Source organism: Drosophila hydei, unplaced genomic scaffold (genome assembly GCF_003285905.1).
Source record: "Drosophila hydei strain 15085-1641.00,03,60 unplaced genomic scaffold, DhydRS2 tig00008140-arrow-arrow-pilon, whole genome shotgun sequence".
Taxonomy (NCBI): Eukaryota; Metazoa; Arthropoda; class Insecta; order Diptera; family Drosophilidae; genus Drosophila; species Drosophila hydei.
In genome coordinates this window covers 277,646-294,450 of record NW_022045848.1, presented here as the reverse complement: position 1 = coordinate 294,450, position 16,805 = coordinate 277,646, and the positions used below count along the sequence as shown (strand labels likewise).

The 16,805-nt window shown below is 35.4% G+C and overlaps 2 protein-coding genes and 1 non-coding gene across 3 annotated transcripts; 2 read left to right on the top strand and 1 right to left on the bottom strand.

Moving 5' to 3' along the window:
* The first annotated feature begins 94 nt into the window (after positions 1–94).
* LOC111592455 (endothelial differentiation-related factor 1 homolog) lies at positions 95–1,973 on the top strand. Its single transcript, XM_023304644.1, has 4 exons — positions 95–261; positions 354–477; positions 1,317–1,477; positions 1,541–1,973. The coding sequence occupies exons 2-4, from the start codon at positions 354–356 to the stop codon at positions 1,691–1,693; spliced, it is 438 nt and encodes a 145-aa protein (XP_023160412.1). The 5' UTR covers positions 95–261; the 3' UTR covers positions 1,694–1,973.
* A 1,528-nt stretch (positions 1,974–3,501) lies between these two features.
* LOC111592445 (elongation of very long chain fatty acids protein 6) lies at positions 3,502–16,211 on the bottom strand. Its single transcript, XM_023304628.2, has 4 exons — positions 16,024–16,211; positions 14,533–14,805; positions 5,422–5,559; positions 3,502–5,333 (listed from the first exon to the last, which is right to left on the bottom strand). The coding sequence occupies exons 2-4, from the start codon at positions 14,712–14,714 to the stop codon at positions 4,697–4,699; spliced, it is 957 nt and encodes a 318-aa protein (XP_023160396.1). The 5' UTR covers positions 14,715–14,805; positions 16,024–16,211; the 3' UTR covers positions 3,502–4,696.
* LOC111592460 lies at positions 8,303–8,515 on the top strand. Its single transcript, XR_002750957.2, has one exon. It is a non-coding gene; the product is annotated as a U12 minor spliceosomal RNA (small nuclear RNA).
* Positions 16,212–16,805: the final 594 nt, after the last annotated feature.

The following is a 16,805-nucleotide window of genomic DNA, read 5'->3' as shown; positions in this document are numbered from 1 at the left end:
GCGTTCGCTCCGAATAGCGTGCAGCCAACATCAAGTGAGTAGAAAAATAGCGCACAGCCTACTTCACGTGAATCAAAAATATGTTCAATTTCAGCCTATCGAACTAGTTCAGCTCTCAAACAACTATACGACTCTTCGAGTCACACCGTACAGATATTTCACACACATATATAGATAGTTCTGGAATTTCTAGTTTTAATTACAAAATAGTCACTATATATATTCATATTAAGTAAAGCATTAATAACAAAGCAGTCAAATGTAAGTTATTTGTCATTCACGTAAATGTGCCGCTCACTTTTTGCTACACGTTCAATGTTTATTTCATATTTACGCCATACAAAAATAAAAAGATGTCGGACTGGGATACGGTAACTGTTTTAAGGAAAAAGGCCCCAAAGTCTAGCCAACTGAAGACCGAATCAGCTGTTAATCAGGCACGCCGCCAAGGTGTTGCCGTTGATACGCAGCAAAAATGTGAGTAAAAGTAAACCATGGCGAAGGTAACCCAACTTCTAACCGCTGAGGTCGGTTGTCTGTGCTGTCTTATTTTTTTTTTGACAGGGCCGGTGGGTGGGAACTGTAGCAATCCATGTGAATGGCGTGGCATTTGTTGTTTTAAGCGTTTTAAAAGTGTCTTATTTGGCATGTGTGTGTATATATATGTGTATATTTATACATGTATTTGTTGAATTTCGCCACATTTTTGCATTTTTAAACTTTTGAAAGCTTTGCGACTCCTCAATTAAATGATAGCCGGCCATTTTAGCCACAGTCTGGCGCTGACCTACAAACGAAATACAGTGAAAACTTTAAATAACGAAAAGCGATTGGCCAAATTTTGAGCATTTGCAGTCTACATTATTGGAATACTAAGATTTTTATTCAAATTATAAAATTTGTTATTTATATTTGATTGTGGAGTTTATTTGCTTTTTTTGTTGACAACTAAAATCTGTCAGCCGGATCGGATTTCTAATCAGTTTCTGCTCATCTTGGCTTCGTACTAATTTGAAAGAAGACTGTGCTAATTCAGTTTCTGAATATATTATAAATTTATTTTTGAGTAAAAATATAAAATGCTTGCTTGCCAGCGTGGGTTCACTGTATTAAATTCGGGTATAAATAGGTCTAATTAGAATGTATGTTTTCTTCAATTGGATTTCAGCTAATATAGATAAATGTCTCCACTACTAATTCGGTTTATGAACCAGCTCTTACACATATCTCAAATGTAGTTTGGAAAGAGCTGCCTCTCAAGGCATCTTCACTGTTATTGATTGGTCTAATTAGAACGCGTTTATACTTTCTACTAGATGGTGCTGGCACCAACAAGCAGCATGTGACTACTAAGAACACTGCCAAGCTGGATCGTGAGACTGAAGAATTGCGGCATGACAAGATACCGTTAGATGTTGGCAAAATAATTCAACAAGGACGCCAAGGCAAGGGTATGAGCCAAAAGGACTTGGCCACGGTAAAGATAAATTTAAAGAAATTTCAAAATAAAAAATAAATAAGTTTTACATATTTGATTTAGAAAATCTGCGAGAAACAGCAGGTGGTTACGGATTATGAAGCTGGTCGTGGCATTCCCAACAATTTGATACTTGGCAAAATGGAACGTGTGCTTGGCATAAAATTACGTGGCAAGGAGCGCGGCCAACCAATAGCGCCTCCCGGTAAAAAGTGAGATGATGCTGCCGCGTCTACTATACACGTTGCTTCCACTATTAATAACAACAAAAGCAGCAGCAGCAGCAGCAGCACCAACAGCAGCAGCAGCAGCAAAGTTCCAAGGCACCAACACCAATTGGACTCTGGAGGCTGGAGCACTGTGTGCAGTCGACGCAAATGAAGCAAATATCGGGAGGCTGTTTATCAACAACAACAGCAGCAAAAGTAACACGAGGAGAGTGAACGAGTTAAGAAACCAATAACAGCAACAACAACAACCAATCCAAGCAAAGAACCATGAGCGCCAACAACACAAGTAACATTCACATCAAATTCTTAGCCAACATTTGCTTTTCATTTTTATACAATTTGATGACTAAAATTCAAAATTGTAATTCAATTAAAGCTAAAGAAAACGAAATAACATAAAGTAAACACGCATAGCTCAAGGGACAATGCGAAACGCAACAACAAACTACAAACTAAAAAAAGAAAAAAAATTATTAAATGTAGTCGCAAATAACTAGAAAAAAGTTGTGGTTAGTTTTTTTTTTATTATTTTGCTCATTTTTTGCATTGCTCTAAAACTTTTTTTATAACTTATTGTTTTTGTTTATACTTAATACTGTTTATATGCATTAAAAAAGAAGCATTGAATTATACACTTGAAGAAAAAAAAAAAGAAGCCAAAAGACATTCTTTTCATTTGAATTATTCCAACTGGAACTTTGGTTGGACTCAACTTGCGGTTGTTTTCTCATATAAGAATAATATATATACTAATATGCATGCATCATAAAATACTTACATATATGCCATATGTAGTGTATGTGTAATACTTTAGAGCTTAGCCGGATCTTTTTGTAATCTATCATATATTACTAATAATTATAATAATGTCTAGGTTCTAGGGTCTTCAAATGTGCGTTTACTTAGATACAGTTACACACACAAACACACTCACAGAGACACAAACACACACACACACTCACGCAAAAGATACTTATTAAGTATTTTAGCAAAACATTTTCTAGTCTAGTATTACAAAATTTTACCGATATTTTAATTATCGTAACATTTTTGGAGAATTACATTTTCTCTATAAAGAAAAAGACAAAAGATTAATATTATAAATATATGTATACATCAATGTAGTAGTAAAACATTTTTCCACAAGAAATAAATGTTTTTCCCCCTTAAGCATTTTGCTTTGTCATTAGTTAGTAAATTGGGTTTAGGTGAGGTTCAAATTTAGATTTGAACCTAGATCAACTGAAATTTAAAAATTATTTACGGTATACTGGAATACTGCCAATGTCAATATGACACGTAAACAAAAATTATTTTATAGTTAAATATTAAAAAAATTTCTATCCATTGCTCCTATTGGAATTGCAAGAGAAAGGGATCCCACAAAACTTAGTCTTAGCAAACTAAGATTAAGTTTTGTGGGATCCCTTTCTCTTTCAATTCCAATAGGAGCAATGGATAGAAATGTGTAAATCCGATCGGAATAACTGTAGCAACTGTTGTGCTGTTATACAAGATGTTTTGACATACATCGGATTCATGTTAAAATTCCAATTGGAGTAGTTTTAGCAACTTGTCATTCCTTACCCTTTTGCTGTTATACAACTCCTTACCTCTGATATATAACAGAGCCAGAATACAATCTGAAATAAATATGAAATGAGACACAGTTGTTATTTCCTTTTCCTTTTGTTACGTTTTATTTATCCGTTTTCTAAGCTTTTTTCCTTTTTGTTGTTTACTAAATTTTTACCCGACAAAAAATTCCGTTTGTTTTAGAATTTTGTGTTCACATTTTTTTTGTTTTTTTGTTTGGTTTTTTTTGTTTGTTTCTTATGACTGTCTTTTAGGAACGCATGCGAATTCCTGTTTGCTTCCGCTTTCTCTTCTTTTCTCTCTCTTTTTCTACGTCTCTTGTTGTCTGCTTCGTATATACTAAATTAACTTTTCAAGTAGGACTTTTTGCTTGTTTTTGTGTTTTTTTTTTTATCGTTTTTCTTACAAATATAGATATATAATTTAAACATTTGCTTTTTTTCATTGTTACGTTCTTCTTTGCCGTTAGAAACTTTTTTTGATCTGGTTCATTACAAATTTTTTCAAAAATTAATAAATCGAAACTAAATGCATGCCCCTGCCACTTTTTTTGTTATTTCGTTTTTTTTCTTTATCAAAAATTAGTTATTGAATATAGTTTATGTTTTCTTCATTTTCTTATTTTTTGTTTTAACAATTTGCGCAATTTGAATACTAACCTAAAAAAATTGAATTATTTTTGTGGACTTTCGATTTCTTTGACCAGAATATCGAATAGAACAGAACAGTTAGAATTATATATGAATATAGAGTTAGTTTTATATAGATAGGTATTTGTAGGATCTGAACATCATTTGTGAATGTGAATGTAAAATATGAACTTTAATTATTATTTTATTCTCTTCTTTTTTACAGTAAGAAATCAAAATGAAAAATGGAAAACTATTCTTGATGTTTAGGACACAAACTTTAGGCTTAAACTGCACACGGCTCGGGGCTGAATTTACAGATATAGTAGATATATATATATATATATATATATATATATATATATATATATAGCTGATTCTTCTTTATGGGCTGGCAAAAATTCTTCCATTTCATCGCTACCTTTTTACAAAAAACACCTAACTGACTTGACTTGGCTTCAAATTTTCAATTTCATTATGTACATGACATTATATAAATATATATATGTGGAGAATTATACATATATATAGATGGGTATGTGTGTGAAAGCCAGTTTTGCCTGGTAAAACTCTAAACTTATAATTAAAATTGATCAAACGCCCCTCGTATGTGCGCCAGCGTATAGGTGTGTGTGTATGTGTTGAGTTTCGCCTGATTTAAAACTAAAAAAACAACTTTTACATCCCGCTAATGCATAAATAAAATGTCCTTAGCCGATTGTTTTCAGAGGGAAGAGGGGCGGATGGTACACGATAGTTAGGCTCTACTGTGCCTTCGCTTTGCGCATATATGCTGCTTGAGCGTCTTCGCCCACATATTTGTTAGACATAACGTTCGCATCGGATGTGGATATGGGACTCGACAATTTGGCCGTATTCTGTGCGACCAGCGAGGCAGCCATGCGACGACTCTTGTGGCCACCTGGCGACAGGTAAGCCTTGTAGAAGAAGCGTGCGAACAGCACAAAGTAGCTGAAGTACATGGCAATCGATAGATTGATATTGCGCTGTGATATATTGCACGATTGTGTGCCGTGCGTCTTCAAGAATCCATTCGCCCACACGTTGATCGCACAGCCGATGATCATTTGTGTCAGCTGCAGTGACGTAATGATCATTGAGATGAAACGTGGGGGATTGAAGCGAGCCGCCTTCAGCGCATAGTAGCTGTACATCACGGAATGCACGCAGTAGTTCATCACTATGAACCAACGGGCGGAACTAGTGTACTCGGTGTAGCTGAACCACGAGTAGATCAGCACAGTGATGTGATGATACCAGTGCAGGAAGATCAAGGGTTGCTTACGCAATACGATGAATATCGTATCGCCCAACTCCGGCAGTTTGCTCAGCACAAATAACCAGGTCCAGAAGCCGCACACACGATCTTGCTCAATATAACTGCAGGAGCGTAGGGGAGAGTGGGAGAGAGAGAGCGCATAATTAGTCTCTAATGCTTATAGCTTGCAATGATATTCAAATACTTTACCTGGGCACACAGACTGAATGGAATAGTCCATAATGGCGTAGAACGTGCAGCAGCTCAGGCGCAGTGCGTGCAGCACCCATTATGCTGAACATGGCTAAGAGAGTGTTCCATATGATTAACGGGCCACGTAGTTGAAATCTGAAAATAAAAGGCCGAGCGAGTGAGATGCAAAGTTAAATCAGAGCTACAATCAGTTTAAGTCACGTTTCTTTCATTCATAAATTCTGAGCTTTGTAAAATATGAATTAGTTCATATAATTCTAAAACATTCTTGACTTGGACCGTTGACGTCAACTCCAACTCTTGACTACCTCTCGTCATAGCTTTTCGTGTGACTTTGACTGATCATGAATATGCAAATATTGCATTGCAATAAGCAAAGATCAACAAACTTTGAAGTTGAGTTTCAGTTAAGTTAGTAAATAGGGCGGGGCTGCTGTCACTGTGGGAGCAAACAACAATAGCAACAGCAACAACAATAATCATTTGTCATTCATACAGAATCGCATTTAGTATTTATGAAGTGTTTATCATTTAGCTACTTAGTTGGCCTGAAGATCAAACTTAATTTACGCGACACGCGTTCACTCCTTGGCCCCACTAATAAAACATATATGCGTATAAATACATACATACATACATATATATATATATATATATATATATATATATATATATATATATATATATGCATATATATGTGTTATCTGGCTAATCATTTAAGGTTAACACGAAGTCAAAGCATTTTGATTTCAATTATCAGATCTCTCAGCATTTGTGAATCGACAAACAAGAAAATCTATTTAAATGGCGCGATCGGCACGACATTTACGATCATTTTATATATATACTATATATAGTATATATACCCTTCAAGAAGGACAAAATGCTTAGTTACGCAGAGTCTTTAGAAAGCATAAATATTCTCCATAGAAACATGAACTGATCTTCTTTGATGATTGCCTAACTGACCAAGAAGCTGAGATTGCTCATGTTTAGGCTAAACATTATTAAGCGGTGCATTGATTAGATGTTTGCTGTATCATATGCCAGTATTACCTGATCATTTATAATTCGAAAGTGTTCTGATTGATCAACGATTAGGTATTAAGACTAAGAACTTTGCATTAAGCTGAAACACTTCACATTTCATTTAATCATTGATTCTTGACTATATTATTTTATAATAATCTCAAGTTCTAAAGATAGATATATTATACAGATCTTCATCAATAATTAATTTTGATTAGTGTTTAATCCCGGAAGATTGTAAATATATATATATATATATATATATATATATATATATATAAATTATAAAATTATAAAAATTATAATAAAAATATATGCAATATATCAATTTCCTATATGCATGTTGAACGATCGTTCAACTCTCATATAGGAAATTGATATATTGCATATATTTTTATTATAATTTTTCACCTCTGGTATATATATTCATTATATAGCTAAAACATGTGCTAAAAAGTTCCCAAAGTTAATAATTTGTTTTTGATTATATTTAATGAAGTTTTTTTCATCGCAAGATTCCCCAGAGCTCCGAACATGTTTCGCATGTTTAATGAGCGTTAAACAGTATATATATATTGATATATATATATAAAGCGATCTCTGTTTATTGTTGAGTAGCCCGTAAATTCGTCAACATGGAAAGAGCATGACTCAAGGGCGTGCCGGGTCTGAGTTAAAAGCCGGCCAACAGTAAGTACATACATATGTGTAAATATATATATATGTTATATATAGTAAAAAGAAACTAAATAATCAGTCAACGACTTAGTCAGCAAGCTAATCTATCAATAGTATTTCTATTGATCGCCAAATGCAATTAAAATACAATTCAAATAATATTTTGTTACGCTCTCTCAAAAAAGGGAAAAACTTTTTGTCTGCCACAAATCTTATCGCTCGTATTACTCATAAAAATCACTTATAATACCAGGCAAACCAAAAACAAATATATTGATAATGATTTATCGTAGCTGTGGAGACGGAGGAGCTGGACGGAATGTGGCGTGTTCTTTTCATTACGCGTAATTTTACACACATTTTTAGACACGCAGAGCTTAATGGGTCAAGCAATATTAACTAAACAAGAAAAAACTTAAATTTCAATAATGAATCCAATCTCTAATTCTAAGTGAAAATGTTAGCGGTTGCTGGATATACGTAATATTTATCAGTTGTATAAGTATGTGCCATAAATGTGACATATATCAAGTGTATTTCCTTAGAGCTCATACATCAATAAGCTTTCTAGTTAATTTCCACAAGTGTGAAACTTGTTTATAGGCAAAAGTTTTTGAGTCCAAAGTTTTTAGGTATGCGTATGACTAACTTTGCTATATTTGAAGCTTTAAATTCAATCTATAGGAAATGGTGACGTATTCTTGAATTTTTTTGGAATTACTCAACACTAATACAAAATTGTAAGTACTACAAAATCAGTAGTTCAAACAAAGCTGGATTTAGACTAATCAACAAACAAGTTGAGGGATTTGCATGCCAGGCGTTGTTGTCTGTATAATATATATCTATCATAGCTCTAAATTGTCACAGATAAGAAACACAATGGGCAATTAAGCTGCGTGTGCTGCTGCTAAGATTGCCACATCTACTCGCCGCTCTATTAATTTACAGCTATGCTGTAGCAAACCATATCTAGATTCTGGAACAATTCAGTAAAAAGCCACAAATTTGATTCGTTTTAGTTAAACAAATCAAGCAATGGCAATTTCTCGCAACGGCAACGCTCAGCGATGCTGCAGTTGGGAATTTCAACACTTTTGCTACCCCTAAAATTCCCAAAAGGTTTAGGCTGCACGTTCATGACTCGCGCTATGGCCGCATTGTTCCAGTCGTGCCAAAACATAATGAGTAAGGAAAACCAATAGGCCTTGCTAATCGCTTGGCAGCTTGGCTTCTCGGCAGAGGGGACTGTAAATGTCCCTTTGAAGCTCAATTTTTGATAGGGCACAGGTCGTCCCCGTGTTTGAGTGCGCGGTGTGGCGGACCGGCGCCTACTTTGTGTCCGGTTTGCTGCGCTCGCATTTTGGGTGTAGCGATCTGCCCGATTAGTGATACTTGCTGGGGTGGAGGGAAGAGGTGACCGCCCAAATTCCAATGTCAGTTTTCACTTCGCAAAAATTGCATAAGCAATGGCAGTTGCTTGCGTGAGAGTGAGAGAAATTTAGTTAGCGGCGTAGTCTGTTCGCTGCTCTCTCTCCCCTCCTTGACAATGAGCGAAACCAGATTTTGCAATGCGCTGGACTTTTTAGGAATTATGCAAGCTGCACAAACTGTAAACAAAGAGAGAGAGAGAGTGGCAGCACACACACACACACAGAAAGAGAGAGTGGCAGCACACACACACACACACAGAGAGAGTGACACAGTGTAAGAGAGAGCAGCCGAGAGACGACTTAAAATGAGGCAAACGTAATCAAATGTTTGTTACAGTTGACTATTGTTTGCTTTTTTCGGACTTGATTTATGCAGACATGCTGATACACATTCAAGTAGGTATGCGTGCGCGCGCGTGTGTGTGTATGTGTGTATGTATGTATGTTTATATATGAAATATGTATGTATTTCTTTATGGCTGATTTGCAGTTTTGTTGTTGCTGTTTTCGTTTTGCCTTTTGGGCCACCAATTCGCAACATTGTCTCGCAGCAGTTGACGGCAATTCAATTTTTGTGTTTCTCTCATTTTAATTTGGCCAACATTTTGTTGTTGCATTGCAACATTTGTTTTTGCGGTTTCCCTGTTTTAGTTACTGTCAACTTAATTTTATTTTAATTTATTTATGCATAATTATTATGCACGTCTTTAATAGTTGACCTATTGACCAATATTATTGCTGCACTTGCGTAATCTTGTCAGGGTCAGAGCTAAAGCTAACCCCAATTGCAACTTTAAATGAATGAATTTAATATGTTTTGATAAACCCTTCCACAAAGATAATTTAAAGCTTATGATTAATTAACAGGTGCGATGAGTGTGTGTGCTTCAGATTCAAAATTCCTATTAGAAAAAAACTGTCTAGACTAATATCACATATTAGAAGCCTTATCTTATCCTAAAGTTGCCAAACTCATAATAGTATGTAAAGAGAGAGTGTGAGGGAGAAAGAGAACGTAACAGATTGTTTAAGTGTTATAAAGGTCAGCAATGCGCAAATTTTTGGAGAATGACAGCAATGCGAGCGAACAGGTGCAGCTGTAGTAATTAAAAAGGTAAACAACATAAATTGATGTCGAAAGTAAAAGCGTAAATGTGGCATGATCAACACAGATGCTGCTGCACATGCAGAGAGCGAGAGAGTCGGAGACAGAGCTGATCTTAGCTGAGCTTTTGATGCAGCCGCGGAAAGGCAGAATTGAATTTCTGCTTTGATTACATTCCTGGTAGTTGTTTTTGTTGTTACGTAGGCTTTCATAAATATTTAAATGACACACTTTAGTAACACGCTCTCTCTCACACTCACTCTTTCTCTCTTCTACCACCGAGACTTGTCACAGCTAACGGTTTATTTCTTGTGGCAACCTTTAAAGTTTCACTTTTACATACGGCATCAAAATTTATTGCTGTTTGCGCTCAATAAAAGCCTAATATACATATGTATCTATCTGTCTATGTATGTTGTATACATATAACTGTTGTAGTGACTGTTGCCACTTGTAATTGCAATGCTTGCCGTAATTATTTTTGCCGACACGCCCACTCGACACGTCATTTCCATATACGGCATTAATTAATATTTTAAATATAATATCCTCTTCTTTCACGCGCCAGGACACTGTGCGCCGAAGGGGGAAATTTAGGTGATTGCGTGCTGGAACCACATAAAGGGACATTTTTTCATTTATTGTTTGCCTATGTAGGGTTAAATTGAGGCCGGGGTATTTATAGGGCAGGCGTGCGTACTGCTCTGTAATTTTCACACACAAACACGCATACTCACACACACTTACAGTTATTGTTTGGTTTTTATGTGGGCTGGTACGAAAATAAACTAATTTTCTACAGTGGCCTACTCCCACTTACTCGGTTTTTAAATAAAATAAAATACATTTCTGATTCTAAAACAAAAAGTTGTACTTTATTGCTTTTTTTTCGAGTATAAGTCTGTATAATTAAGCATATTCATATTTTGCCTAGTTTAACGGTTATTATTGGAAACACCTAAGCAATTTACTTGAATTAGTTTTTGGCAAATGAACCGAAAGCACCCAATTCTCACACTTGACAATGCAATTTCACAAAAAAGCCAACACAATAATTGTTTTTCCTCAATTCATTATAATAAAGGAACTCATTGTTATTCAACTGGAATTATCAGAGTTGAAAACTAATGCCAAATATTTGTTTCCCAACTTAGCTGAAATATTACCTCTATGACATATGCTTAATACTTGTACCTTATATGGCTATAAAGCTAGAACTTTAGCTTCTCTCTTTCCCTCTCTGTGTGTGACGATTCACGCCCACACACCCACACGTGGACAGACTGTAGATTCTGTAGCCTCACCATTTCATATACGAAGAGCACACGCAACACGCGCCGAGGCCGAACTACACTGAGCAACAAAATATTTGCACACATTAGATTTTGTTTTGTTATTCCTCTTAATTATGTGTGCACAATTATATGTTTATTTTGTTTTGCATTTCATGTTGGCCAGTGTAAACATGTAGCAATGCTGCCTTGTGGTAATTGAATGTCCTGCGCCCCTCTTCGGCACTTGCCACGTTGCCAAGCAGCCAGGGACACGCCCACTTGTGACATGTTTCTCAGTTGAATTCGAATTTACAACTAACTATATGTATATATATGTATGTATGTATGTATGTATGTATGTATGTGTGTGTGTGTGTGTGTGTGTGTGTGTGTGTGTGTGTGTGTGTGTGTGTGTGTAATTTGAATGGTCATGTGTGCTGCACTCGCATTTGGGTAAAAACATGGGCCACATTTAAATGACTTTGAATTGAGGCTCCAAGTGGAAAACGACTATGCCAAATGTATGTAAATACACAGTGTACACTCGCTAAAAAGGAAACTAACTTTTTGAAATATATCAAACCTTCTACGTTTAGTGTCGAGCACCGGTATATAGACAATCTGAAGAGAACGCAAACTATATGTAAACACATTTACACTTTTGCTGAAAGCCACAGAGTTAAAAGTTGCGTAAACAAGCCCTTCTAGGCGATTCTCATTCCAAGAAGAAGTATGCCTAACGAGTGCGCACTGTACCATTTACCGTTTTTTTTGAGTGTGCAACCGGTGATCGAATTACTATATAGTTTGCCCCTATCGTGAATCATGGTACATGATATCATAAACAATTACGACAGTCAGCGTGTTGGACTCTCTTTATTTGTCGGTTTCTGTGGCCCCAACATTGTGCTGAATTCGTTTGATAAGCGCGTACCACATGGCGAGAACATGAACTGATAACAGACCCATATGAATATATATATATATATATATATATATATATATATATATATATATATATATATATATATATACTGCATAAAGTATATATATAATATATATTTGAGCTAATTGCAATAGAAATCACAGAGCGCAAAAAATTCGCAGTTTGAGGGCAACTCAAAGATCGTTGGTTAAAGTTGGCAGATAAAATTATATATCTAAAGATGATCTCAGATCGCGCAATTTATAAAGCGTGTTAAATGCACATTTCATTATTTTTGTGTAAAGCCCATTTGACTGACGCAGATCAGCGATCCGTGCTGAACGCCGTACAAACATATCCCATTTACACCTTTCTGTACCAAGTCCAATATGTGTAAATATTGGAACAATATTTCAAGTGTAAAGCAAACCAAATAGGGAATAAATATACCTGTATGTGCATATAGCAGACTTATATATATATCTGTATTTATTTATATGGTCAACGTTTCAAATCTAGGCGTAAGCGTGTAAGCCAAGCCCCTAGGCGAAATCATCAGATTGGACAATCTCAAACAGAAAGAGAAGAGGAAAGAGAGAGAGAGAAAAGCGTAGGCATGTCTCAAGTGTGGGACACGCTTCATAATCATTATATAAGATTTCAGATTCCACTAAAAACATAGCAAGAGAATCGACGAGCTCATGTCTGCCGCTATATTTGTCGACTTTGCCTTGAAAATAATGTGTCGATCATAAGAGTCACAACATTTGCGATAAGAAACTGAATTTAATGGGGGCAAGTGGAATTGCAATTGTTTGAGGCCAACAAACAAAATTATTGAAAACTTTTCACATTCAAAAATATTTTGACATGTAAATTGGGGAATAAATTCACTTTGACTGGTGAAACAGAAGTGAAAAAGATATGATTATAGCAGACAAACTTATAGCAGAAATTAATTAAAATCATATTTTATTCCAGCTGAAAAAGAGCTGGACCTGGTTCATAGTTAGCGTTAAGCAAATACCGGTTTTATGTGAAAATGTGTAATATTGTATTTAAAGTGGTTGGATCCATATAACTCATACTAGTTTCTGGCCTATTCATCATTTCATTTTCCCATTTGGGAAAAGGCATAACTAATAGATGTGTTTAAATTTTCCGATTACGGAAACTCTACATCACAGATGTCTGCACTTGAAAGTAAAAACTTTCTTCTAGGTAATCATTACTCCAAAATAGTCAATGACTGTCTATATAGCGTGCGCCCTTAGTTGGGTCGGTTGGCATGTCGACCATCAATTCAAATAGTCAACGACAATTGACAATTCGTCAGTTCAAATTACATAATCGCAGTTGCAATTGCACTTTGGAAAATTTGGAAAAATTGCAACAATTTTTTGAGGTCAAATTAACGTGGAAAATTTGTTTGTTTATTGGCTGTGGGGTTATTCAGGAATTATAAAAGCCAAGTTTGTCTTGGCCGTAACATAACGTAACCCTATCTAGACCCTATAATTTACATTCATTAGCTTCGCCACAGGTGAAATTTCTAAATAAATGAGGGACCCCAATGGCAGGTGGAGATTAATTGCGAACACTTTACATGGCAATACAGGCGGGAGTCGAGCTAATAATAATTACGCTTAAGCAGCTGTACGAGATTTCTATTGAAATTCCACATTATAGCAGATATAACATGTATATATATGTATATAAAGCTGTATATGTAGGTGTATATAAAATTAACTTTAATTAGATTAGCTGATATTAAACCTAGTTGCCTCTGCATATATGATATTATATTATATTCCGAATAACCAGTTGAGTTGCTTCCATACGCCGAGAAGTTCTAATAGCAATGGAATTGTAAGTCTAAAAACAGTATGTAAATTGAAGTTCAAAATGAAGTTGTCCAGAGGTATATATATTTATACATCTCTTTCTCACAGATAAATACTATTACCGTGTTTGCTCTGGACAAAACTTAATTCTGACCTATCAGAAAGTCAAGCTTATCTCTCACTATCCAGACACACGTACAACTAACCAATCAATATTTGCATAATAAATGACTTCGGAATTCCACGAAAATGAAATCTTATTGAACACGCTGCGTCGCTCCAATAAGAAAATGAGGCACATGGGTTCAGGGTTTCTGGTAGACAGCCGGACATGTGTGTTTGGGTCGGACTTTGGCTCAATGTCAAAATCAGTTAACAATAAAAGAGCAAGAGAGATAGAGGGAGAGTGAGCGAAAGGGCAAATTATACAATGCATGCGAAATTCAAGAAGGCAAAATCAGCTACGGGGAAAGCTTTGTCAATGAACAGCTACAATGAAATAGGTATTTGTGGAAAAGGCAAAAGGAAATTACCATTTGCAACAGAAAATGCTTTGCAAGAGTGAACTATGAACTATTAAATGAAATGCGAAAGATTATTAAAAGAAGTTAACAAAGTAAAACCTATTACAACGATCAGTATTATCTATAGTAAAAATCTACTATAAAGGTTATGTCCTTTCTAATTTCCATCGTTTTAAACCATATTACTTCAGCTTGAACTTTTTTTTGTTAATTCGTCAGTTATTTATTAAGCGCCCACCTTAGCGAGTTAACACTATATGTAAGAATATCATATAAGTAGCTTAGCATAAACTTACCTCGGTCGATTTTGCATAAAATGCTGACCCCCAAATATGACGGCCATATAAATGCCGCAGTAGTAGAAGACCCATGTCCAGTTTTCCAGCATCCATTTGCGTGTGCGCTGGTGTATGAAATCGTTCTCGAAATCAAAGATATACGAATAGTTGGGCGTTACGCTAATGTCCATGTTGATCATTGTGCCGCTTGTGTATGGTGTCTGAGTAGGAGATTAACTGTGTGTATGTGTGGGGCTTTCTGTGATTGTGTGTGCGTGTGTTGGCGAGTTTCTACAGAGAGAAAAACAATAAAGGGCATTGATTATAGAGACTTCTTATGCTAATCAAAAATCACACTCATGCACAATTTCATTTTTTATTAAATTGTTTTTATTTTTCAAACTTTTGTATTCTTAAACTTTGACCCGCATTAGGAAAATAGAAAGCGCGCATAAATTTCTTGGCTTGCAGAGAGTGACCTTCCAGTTGGGTCCATTGATTTTGCATAAACACATCAAGTGCGACAGAGGGGGAGAGCAAGAGAGCGTGCCTGCTGCTCTCTTGATACACACACACATACACGCGCGCGAATGCAATCCATTCATGAATGGCTGCTGCTGTTTCTTCTTCTCTTCTTCTGTTTTGTCTTCCGTATTTCACACCTTCAACAGTCGCCTCCATGCACTTGTCGCATTAATGTTAAAAGTGGTAGGAGCTAAGTAGGAGGAGGAGTAAGAAGAGCAGAAGGAGGCCCACATTGAGGTAAGGCAAAAAAAAAACATGTGTAACAAAACGAAACGCGAAAAATATATTATACTTCAGCTGCGCTGCTGGCAGGTGCCGGGAAGGAAAAATAAACTAAATAACATGGAAAGACATACATATGTGCATACATACATATGCATGCGCGTATTTGAATGCTAATTGCATGCCAGACACGCGACAATTTGTCTACGCACACGAGCTCAGATACTTAGACACAACGCACACTCACTCAAACATACGCATACACTCACATGCGGTTACAGTCAGGTAATTTTTTTCATTTCATTTCATTTGAAAGCTTAGCTTTAGAGTATCATATCCGGTTTTTTTCGCGGCCCAACGCTTTCAAAATTTCTAGTGAAATTTTTTTTGCGGCAAAGGTTTTTACATATAAACATGCATGCATGCATATGTGAGCGCGTGAATGTGTGATGATACACAAGTGTGTGCGTGTTTGTTATGTTATCCCACCACCACCGCCCTGGCAAAAAAAATTAACAGACCAAACACCCGTTTTGCTACACACATTCATCTTCTCGCCCATTTCATCTTCTCTCTCTTATTTTATGCTGAGCGCGCCGACGTAATCGATAAAGTACACAAATACGATAAAAATACATGTGGCAAAAAAGCCAGAAAAATTTCCTGTTCACAGTTAATCGCACACAACACTTCAGCACTCTCTCATTAAATTCAATTACATATTTAGTTTTTTCTTTTCAAGTACGTTTAATAAGCATTTACTTTTTAATTTTTTTGTTTTATGCGCTTTCCAGCCTTAGATCACACGCGGTACACTTTTTGGTTTTCGTCCGCTAACAAGGAACTCTCTTTTCGAGCAGCCGGCGTTCCACTGAGCGCAATCGTCTCGCTGCTTGTGTATTTAAGTTTTTTATTTAAACAATTTTCAACGAACGAGCAGCAATAACAGCGCGTGCAGCCGATTCGTTCAGTGGTGATTATTGTTCTGTTAACCTTAACATTGTTGTTATTTTAACAGTTTCGGCTTTATTTGCAAATGTTAATGGAAACGATAGTTGTTATCGATAGTGACATCGATGGGTGTGCTTAAGCAGATGAAATTATGATGTATCCCTGGTATATCAGCTGATTGTAGTTATAAAAAATCGTGGCAAATTTGAACAAGTAATTTCATCAAAAAAACAAAAGAACTATTTATTAATGTATTAATTTAATAAGGTTTCATATATCTTTTAAAAGATGGAAATCGCTATGCCGAAATGCCGTAAGAAAAATAGAAAATTAAAGTTCTTGACAATATTTTATATTATTTATTACACAAATTACAAACAGTAAATAGCAAACAAAAAATATGCATAATTCGATGTATAAATCTATCTATTTAGTTTGTTAATATTACACCATACATATACATATATATATATATATATATATATATATATATATATATATATATATATATATATATATAGATATATAAATTTATTATTTATATTAGTTATATCAAATACTTCTATATATTTTGCTATAACTAAAAATTATTA